We start from the raw sequence: 9,125 nt of genomic DNA, 5'->3' as shown, positions 1-9,125 counted from the left end.
AGGCCACATACGTACTCCATGCAGGACTTTAATGAAGTATACTACATAACTTAGTGCGTCTTTTTGGCGCCATTGGTTTGTTCTTCACTGTTATCATTTTGTCAATGTAAATTATGTTCTAGAAAATGTCTATTTTCCTACTGCTTGCAATTTTCGTTTAGAAGTCAACGCATGCGAGCTTTCGGAATCAAGCATGACGTGCGCTCTTCGGTAGGCATAAACATGATTGACAATGCACTGGCTCAAACGGCGTGAACCGTGCATGTTGCCAAAGGAAGGGACAACTCTACGGAGGTTAGGCATAAACACGATGAAGTATTTGGGTAAACTAATACCAGCGTTCGAACTGTGTAATGGGAAATAACACCTCACGGTTTTTTTTACGGCTATAACACCTCACATGTTGGACTTGCACACAACAAAGAACTCAGTCCTTCCAAGAAAGAAACTTGGTCCAGCTTTACCACTAACGGATCGCCCATTGTGTCAACTGCATTATTTTAGTTACTCACAAAAAACGGCCTTGCCGATAACTGTGAAGCAAATACTTGTCATATGAACTATAATGATTAAATTAGGACCTTTGGGCGAGTGCGGTGGACATGCAAAATAGTATGTGTAATTTTTTTTAAACTGTTTATACAATGTAACATTCAAGTAAATTTTCAAAAAAAAAAAAACCTTTTAGCATCAATAATTGTTCGCTCTTAACTGTACATGTACATGCCTACATTAATTTGACTATATAAATGCCTGAAAAGCAAGCATCAAAATCTGACACCATGTTTTACTGAAACCAAAAGCCGAGCTACATGATTCCTTGACACAATTAGAAATTTGAATAATGTACTGTTTGCAAATGACATATTTATGATCAGTGGTAAGAACGGGAGATTTTGTAACATCATCTAAGTACTCGGCAATAACAACAATCCGCTCCAAATAATCAAACTTTTGACAGCAAGTAAATGAACACAATCAAAATTATCTTACTCCATGATAAGATTGAACTGGCCATGCTTACATAATATTGGTCCAGACTATTTTTTTTTTACAGTACGGTACCGGCCTAGATGGGAAAACTCATGTATATAATACTAAATATTAACATGTCAATTACCATGCTAATTTCGAGCATATACAGTTTGACAGATCCTGGTCAACCCAACTTTAGGCCTAGTTCACGTAATGTGGCACAACCCACCGAGGGTAGAAAAGAATGGAATGCATCGACGAGGACAACCAGGAGTGCGACAGATATAGTACCTTTCAGGCCACATATCTGGAGTGTGTTGCGATTCAAATGAGCGCTCTCTCGGTGGCTCTCGATGTTGTCAATATCCACGACGCCAGAAAAATCTTACGTGGCCTCAGGAACTTGAGATCCAAAATCTGTAACACTATCTTTCTCTCCATCTTGGCTTGAGGAAGGCGAATCCCTCTGTAAATTCGAAGGAACGCAGTCGTCGCCGTCCTCCTCCTCTAGCACGCCGTACTCCTTCTCTAGCAATCCCAGATCTGGGACGCCCTTGGATGGGAACAGAAGCTGCACATGGACACGACAGAGATGGAGATTGAAGGATTAGACGGAGAAGACGATGCAAGAAACAGAGGAGCTTATGAGAGGAGAAACCTGAACCGGAGATCCGTGAATGACTCCGCACCAAGATCCATTGGGCAAATCGAGAAGAAATCTGTAGACCCGGGCGTTGATATGGATGGAAGGTCGATCTGGTTCCCGGCGACGAGACTGCGTCTGCCGGAGGGGATTCACATGTCGAATTGTGTCCCGTTCGGGCGGATGGGGCAGTTGGGTCATGGGGTATGAGCACATCGCCCCATAGGCGAGTACAGTGCGTGTGTAGGTAGTAGTAGTTGGTCGCCAGATACGATGGGACTGTATTTGTTCGGTATGCGGCTGGGAAAACTGCAATCGCTATATTCGGGTGGGGCCATGTGGGGCAGGCTCGCGTTGATCCACATGAGGAGCGACGGTACTGATTCGCGCTGCGCGCGCAATCAGTTTGGAATAGTCTTAGGGCATGTACAATGGTTCTATCTTAGCAATGCCATGTAGGATAAATGATGGGGTGGAGGAGAGAGAAATCATAAGAGAAGGCTTGTCTTCTCTTAATTTAATTAAGAGAAGGCAAGAGATGATCTCTTAGCACAATATGTCTCACCATGTCTTCATGAATAACTAGTTATTGAAATAAGGCTAAGAGATGAACCATTATAGACATGTTTTTTTATCGGATCTGCTAATTTACATCCGGATGAAAACAATTCGCTTTCATCCGTTTTCTGTGTCGTGCGATCTGTGTGCTGAGATTCGTGTGTGACCCGTTATTTTGTCTCGTTTCTCTTATCGGGCCCGTGTGGTTGACCTGTTATTTTTTTCATCGCAACCCATGTCACCCTCCTCCTCCCAGCCCCTTTGTGATTTAAAACACGCAACCCCGAATAGAGTCGAGCGAGAGAGAGATTGCCATGGCGATTTGGAGCTCCGCCTCGCCGCTCGATCTAGTGTTTTGGTGGTGGCTCGTCCGGGCTCTCCGTCGTGTTGTCCCGCTTCCTCCGCCTCCCTTCTGTTCCCGCCGTCGGGATCTGCGACATCTCTCGGCGCCGCATCGACCCGTCCCCATTTCCACCGCTGGCGATTTTGTTCGTCGGATTCGCCCCCCTCCCCTCCCTTTTTGTTGTTCCAGTGATCTGTTAGGTTGGGAGTTGGTTTTGTCTGTCAGATATGATGATTGTATCCATCCCCCGCAGCTTTTTTCCGTGTAGATTTGTTTAGGTTGTGCCATTTCTGGGATGCGTTTGATTGATCTGCTAAGCGCGGTAGCTGGGATGTGTGTCAGTTTGATCTGCTGATCTGTAATTGATTGGTTGTTGGCATTCGAGTTGTTCATGTGAGGCTGGCTTGCTTAGTTGTAGTAGTCTGATGTATTCAGTCAATTCGAATGGATGTATTCTGTTCCCGGGCCTTTAATCCATAGACCATTTCTCTTCACTGGTATTGTTTAGTGGGTATGTGGTTTACTCTGTAATTCCTTTTTTGAATTTACAGTGTAATCCCCATTGTTTTTTAGAGTGATTTTCAGTGTATTTTATACTGGATTTTCATTGTAATTTTCTAGTGGATAGGTAGAATATTTGTAGTCTAAATCCAAAGCAATTTGTAGTGTAATCCCTGGTTATTTTATAGTGTAATTTCAGTGTATTTTGTCAGTGGATCTGCACTGTATTTGCTAGTGGAATAACAATGTATATGTCCTAATTGCAGTGTATTTTTGTTAGTGGGGTTGCACTGTATTTGTTAGTGGAATTACAGTGTATTGTCAGTGATGTACAGTGTAATTTGATAGCTGATTTATAGTGTAATTGCCATGGATTTGCACTGTATCCTCTAGTGGAATTACTGTGTAATTCACTTGAATTTTTATAGTGGAATTGCGTTGTGGATTTACAGTGTAATTGATAGCTGATTTTACAGTGTAAATTCAGTGTAATTACACTGTTATTGGTAGCAGAGGAATTGTGACTGTTCTTGTGATGCATCGCTAGTTTGTAAGTTCTTGTGATGCATCTGATTCCAGTGTATTTTCTTAGAGGATTTAGACTGTAATTATATTCAGATTTACACTGCAATCTTCATCGGAATTCCAGTGTATTTTTCTTAGTCGGTGATTACAGTGTACTTACAATGTAATTTTTAGTTGGTTTCCACTGTAATTCGCAGGGGATTTCTACACTGTAATTCTCAGTGGGTTATGTAGTGAAATAAAAGAGATGTAGACTGTAAATGCTATCAATGAATTTCTTATTTATATTTTTGTTATGTTTTATCCCTTCTGCCGTTTCATCTCAGACTTTTTATCCTTTTCTTTGCGTTTGTACATATTTAGGTTATAGATTAAAGTATGGGGAAACTCATGAAGGCTTTTGGTAAGGGCACTTCTGCTGCTTGTGTTGAAGATTGTGATGATTCAGATGGGGATCCTTTTGTCCCCAATGATTTTGCCGAGGATGATCCTTTTCAAGCTTTGGAGGTTATATTTCTTTTATTTCTTGCTTGGTAGCTTATTTGTTCCGGGGTTTTAGTTCATTCATTTGTTTCATCTGTTAACTGCAGGAAGGTCAAATGGATGATCCTGATTTGGAGAAAGCTTTGTATGAGTTCTACGTGTCTCATGTAAGTGTGGTGCTGTAGTTAACGCTTTTGTACCAGTTTCTTCTGTTAATGCTTTTTTGTACCAGTTTCATTTTTGTATCAGTTAATGCATGTTTGTAGTTAATGGATAATTCCTCTTTTTATGTTTTTGCAGAAAGTGAATTGCTTAACGGAAGATTACAAATGCTGGAGCTCGCAATGTGGTATTTTATTTTTTTGTTGTTTATATTTCCTTTTTTTGCATGCAACTTCTCTATGATAGATATGGATATAAGTTTTAGATAAGTCATTTTGTAATCTTCATCATATCTATTCTTTTGTGGAATGGTTATTGATGCACAAGAACCTAGTTCCATATAGTTCTAGTTGTTGTTGCTAGATGTCTTTCTTTTGTTTCTTTTTAATGTAAATTATCTTGATTTTTTCTTTTGTTTGTGTTTCTTGTTGTGTTGTAGAAGCGCAAGAGGTCTTCTGATTTTCCTGTAGCCACTACATTCACTAGATACTCTGGCAAGTTGTTCTCCACCGTTATTGGTGGCTTGTCTCTTAGGCAAGTCCGTGTTCTTCAGAGCTACAAGATAGATTGCCTTCTCAAATTTGTGAGGACAGAGGTGCCTCTTAGGTTTGTCAAATGGTAGTGTCCAAATTTGATCTTGCTTCAGAGATTCAGATTAGGAAGAAGTTTATTCCGATTCCCAAATATGTCAAACATGACATCTTAGATCTTCCTGTTGATGGTGAGCCCATTATGTCCAATGCTGAGGCTGGGCGTGAGTTTATCTTGTCCCATTTCAATGTGACCAGCATCCCACCGGTTTCTTTCTTCTGCAATACACTCAAATCTGAAGAATTGCCTGATGAAGACACTTTCATCTGCTTCATGTGTATTGCCTTGTCCACTTTCTTGTGTCCAAATTCAAGCCTTTCTCCTAGTCCCAAATATCCCCACATTTTCAGAGATTGTAGTTCTGTGATGAACTATGATTTATCTAGATTGGTATATGAGAGTCTCCTTGGCAATATTAAGAAGTTTAAGGATTCTATGAAGGTTGCTTCTATGAGATCAATGACATTTGGCGGTTGTCACTACGCATTCGCTGTCAGTCTTGATTTTTACAGTGTAAATTTAGGTAGAATTACAGTGTAATTGTAGGTACATTTACACTGTAATTCCTACTATATTTACACTGTAATTATAGGTCGATTTCACGGTGTAATTCTAGGTAAAATTACAGTGTAATTTCTACTATATTTATACTATAATTGTAGGTCGATTTTACAGTGTAATTCTAGGTACATTTACACTGTAATTCCTACTATCTTTACACTATAATTGTAGGTCGATTTTACAGTGTAATTCTAGGTACATTTACACTGTAATTCCTACTATATTTTACAATGTAATTCTAGGTCGATTTCAGTGTAAATCTAGGTAGAATTACAGTGTAATTCCTATTGGATCTACACTGTAATTCCTACCGGATTTTCAGTGTTTTTCTTAGTGTAGTAGATTTTACAGTGGATTCAAACTGGATTTACAGCGGTATTTATAGTGTAAATCTTAATGTAATTTTAGTTGGTTTTATAGTGTAATTTTAGTGGTTTTTGTCATTTCCTTTTTAATTGTGTGTGGTTAGTTTTAGATTAGAGATGGGAATTTTTTGCCTTGTAATGTTGGGTTCTTTTTCTCCTTTCTCGCTGTTTTGCCTGTGTGGGTTGTAAAGGAGGTTAGGGGAGCTTGGCTTTGATGTAATTTTCACGGACCCTTTTTTAGGTGAACTTGGTTCAATCCGTACTGCTGTAACATGGTTTGTACTTTGTCTTCCTTTTGGTTAAGCTATTCTTGTAGCAAAGAGATTGACAATTTTGGTGTATTTACACTATAATCTTTATTGGATTACAGTGTAATTCTTAGTAGAGTTACACTATAATTCTTTGTGGGTTTTACACTGTAATCTTTAGTGTTTTTAGCCTGATTGTGTTACTCATTTTTTCTGATAACTTCTATTTTCAGTGTTTATGATAATGCTAATCAATATTCAGTGTAAACAGGTATCAGTTCATAGCAGTTTACACTTCCAAAGTTACTTATATTCGGTCATTCAACAGGAAGTGTCTAAACTAGTAGATCAAAGTTTCTTAATAGTGTTTTAGTTTTTTAGTTTCCAAAGTTTGTGGAAATAGTCACATATTCGCTCAACTGTAGTAATCCTCAACCTTGCATATTTTCAACTAGTTTTACCTAAATGGAATTGCTAGCCTAGTAGTGTGTTTTTGTCCCTTGTATTTGTCCCCTAAATGGAATTGCTAGCCTAGTGATCTTTGAGTGTGTTTTTGTCCCCTGTAGTGTGTTCCTATTCTGCAAATCTAGAAACCAATGATCTGGGCATCTAGTTTTGAGTATATAGTGTTCTTGTGATCATAGACTAGTAGTACATGCGACCATGTTCTAGTTGTTCCTAGGATTTGTGCTGGTTCTTTCTTAGTGTGCTTATGTTCTTTTTCCATCTGTTCTTTCTTCCAGATTTCTTCAGGCAGGAGGGAGACGATAGGAAGTGATGAACGCATAGGAGGGGGCGAGAAGGGGTGTTTACCTATGTTTTTCCTGCTTCTCTAGCCATGTTGTTGAAGTTTGTGTAGCAGATCTTGGAGGAATCACCCTCTCTGGTGGTGCTTCTCCATGTTCGTCCACGTATATGTGGTTGCTCCTGTGCATTTTGTCAATGCAGTTAACTTTTTTGAGTGGATTTTACACTGTAAAACTGTTGAAATTACAGTGTATTTATTAGTGGTTTACAGTGTTTTTTATAAGTGGATTTGCACTGTAATTTCTATCTGGATTTACACTGTAATTCATATCTGGGTTTACAGTGTAATTCCGGCTGGTTTATAGTGTAGTTCTTTGTCGATGTTGCAACTTCGATATGATTTACACTGTAAATCTTAGTTCAATTTTGGTGTACTTTTAGGTTATTTTACACTGTAATTCTCATTGGATTACAGTGCATTTTTAAGTGGACTTTCCTTTGTAATTCATTAGTGTATTTTGTTAGTGTAATTTTAGTACTTTCTCAGTGGAATTTTTACTGTTATTTAAGCAGTATTTACAGTGTAATTCCTTTTGTGTATTTCAAGTGGAATTTACACTGTAAATCATTGGTGGATTTACAGTGTAATTTTAGTGGATTATACACTTTTTTTGCAAGTTTCATTACTAGTGGAATTTAAGTGTTTTTAGTGGAATTACTGTGCTTTTTTAGCGGTTTCTACTCTGTCATTATCAGTGGTATTGTTAGTGTATTTTTAGCCCTTTGTATGTAGTTCATTCACAGCAACAACTGTAATTATTCAGCTGTGTGGTTAGATGTCATCAGATTGGTCCTTTTCCTCTTGTAGTTAGCTTAGCAACCCCTGTTGTGTGCGGGTTTGAAAAGTTTAGGGTGTCGACCCGTTTAAAGTTTGCAGTATGGTCCTGTTTTAGAAGTGAGGGACAGAAAGAACAGGGGACATGAGGCACGGGATAGGGACACTTTTCATCCTTCAGTTGGCTGGAAAAATATGGATGAAAGTGAATTAGATTTTATCCGGATGTAGAATAGACAGTCCCTTTTTTATCTTTAAATTACATGCAAGATTTAAGATAAAATAACATTATCCACCATCGCGGTTCTTTCTCCGCTCCCCTCTCCGTCCTCGTCGAAATAGCCAGCCTGGCATGGGCTGACAGGTCCCAACTTGGTCAACATACCAGTGTCATGACACAACATCTTCGCTGATAGGTGGGCCCATGTATGTGGGACCAGGTCTCCAGTGGGTCAGGAGCTACGTTAGCTCGCTGCTCGTGCCCCCGCGAAGGATTCTGACGTAGCAGCGAGACGATTCTGCGTGACAACAACTGGGTCCCACACCGTAACGGCTCATTTACCCCACAGTCTCCAGAAACCACCTCGCCGGCGGTAGAAATAGCCCGAACCAACCCCGACGCAGCACAAGTAACAAATAGCCTCACGTCTCCTCCTAGTATTAACAGCGTCAGAGAGAGAGAGAGAGAGGGGGGGAGAGAGAGAGGGCACCGACGCCGGCAATGGCGGACTGGTGGAACATGGCGGCGGAGGCGGCGAACGGCAGCTTAACCTACGTCGGCGAGACGAATGCGATCGCGGAGGCCATCACTGGCGCCCGCCAGCAGTACGGCCAGGCCACCGAGGACTGCCGCAGATTCCGCCCGGGCGTGCATCCCCTGCCCAACGCCGGCCAGGGCGCTCCTTCAGCAGGCGGCCTCATCATCGACCTCGCCATCGGCCGGATCAAGCGCATCAGCAGGTTCTACGCCGTACTGGGCACCGTATTCTCCCTCTGCGTTGCGCACATCGGGCTCCAGGCCAACGCGCCGTGGTGGTGGGACAGGTGGCAACTCCACCACGCCGACGCTGCCCGCCACGCGGAGACGGCGCTGCAGTGCCTACACTCCGTCAAGTCGCACGGCCATGCGGCCCTCGGCGTCTTCCACGTCATGCTCAGGCCGCCATCGCCGCGAGCAGTCGCCCACGCCTGGGCACCCGCGGCCGAGCAGCTCCTGCGCCGCGCGATGGACGATCTAGCCATGGCGGAGGCCGCGGTGGAGCGGATGCGACCGGCCATTGTGGCCCAGTACTCCGACGCATGGATGCTTCTGCATGGCTGATAGCATGTGCGGCGACGTAGCAACGAGTCGGCAGAGATCACCGATCTCTCTTCTTGTTGGTTCATCGATACCTGCATGCAGGAATTGACGATGTACTCCTATAGTTTCAGTTTGTAGATCGAACGTGCTCAAAGATTCGACGCTGGGGGAACTGCATTCCACGTACGTACATGGATCTGTAGCTACTATACTGCAACTTCTTTTTCACTGTCCATACCTAATGGTAGCTACTACTGCAACTTATTTCTACAATTTTCTTTAAACCGT

General features: G+C 41.7%; 2 protein-coding genes across 2 annotated transcripts; one reads left to right on the top strand and one right to left on the bottom strand.

Annotated features, from left to right (window-relative positions):
* Positions 1–969: 969 nt before the first annotated feature.
* On the bottom strand, positions 970–1,901 carry LOC123064952 (uncharacterized). The gene is made up of 2 exons (XM_044488337.1): positions 1,634–1,901; positions 970–1,546 (listed from the first exon to the last, which is right to left on the bottom strand). The coding sequence occupies exons 1-2, from the start codon at positions 1,832–1,834 to the stop codon at positions 1,361–1,363; spliced, it is 387 nt and encodes a 128-aa protein (XP_044344272.1). The 5' UTR covers positions 1,835–1,901; the 3' UTR covers positions 970–1,360.
* A 6,272-nt stretch (positions 1,902–8,173) lies between these two features.
* LOC123064950 (uncharacterized) lies at positions 8,174–8,858 on the top strand. Its single transcript, XM_044488336.1, has one exon. The coding sequence runs from the start codon at positions 8,259–8,261 to the stop codon at positions 8,856–8,858; it is 600 nt and encodes a 199-aa protein (XP_044344271.1). The 5' UTR covers positions 8,174–8,258.
* The last annotated feature ends 267 nt before the right edge of the window (positions 8,859–9,125 follow it).

The sequence above is a fragment of the Triticum aestivum genome, chromosome 3B, assembly GCF_018294505.1.
Source record: "Triticum aestivum cultivar Chinese Spring chromosome 3B, IWGSC CS RefSeq v2.1, whole genome shotgun sequence".
In the NCBI taxonomy this organism is placed as follows: Eukaryota; Viridiplantae; Streptophyta; class Magnoliopsida; order Poales; family Poaceae; genus Triticum; species Triticum aestivum.
Note: the sequence above shows the minus strand (reverse complement) of the source record. Positions and strands in the feature narration are given on the sequence as shown.

Excerpts from the sequence above, each read along its gene's own strand:
- LOC123064952 (XM_044488337.1), bottom strand. The coding sequence starts at position 1,834 with ATGTGCTCATACCCCATGACCCAACTGCCCCATCCGCCCGAACGGGAC. Across the intron at positions 1,547-1,633 it reads TTCACGGATCTCCGGTTCAG|CTTCTGTTCCCATCCAAGGG; the intron begins GTTTCTCCTCTC and ends GTCCATGTGCAG.
- LOC123064950 (XM_044488336.1), top strand. The coding sequence starts at position 8,259 with ATGGCGGACTGGTGGAACATGGCGGCGGAGGCGGCGAACGGCAGCTTA.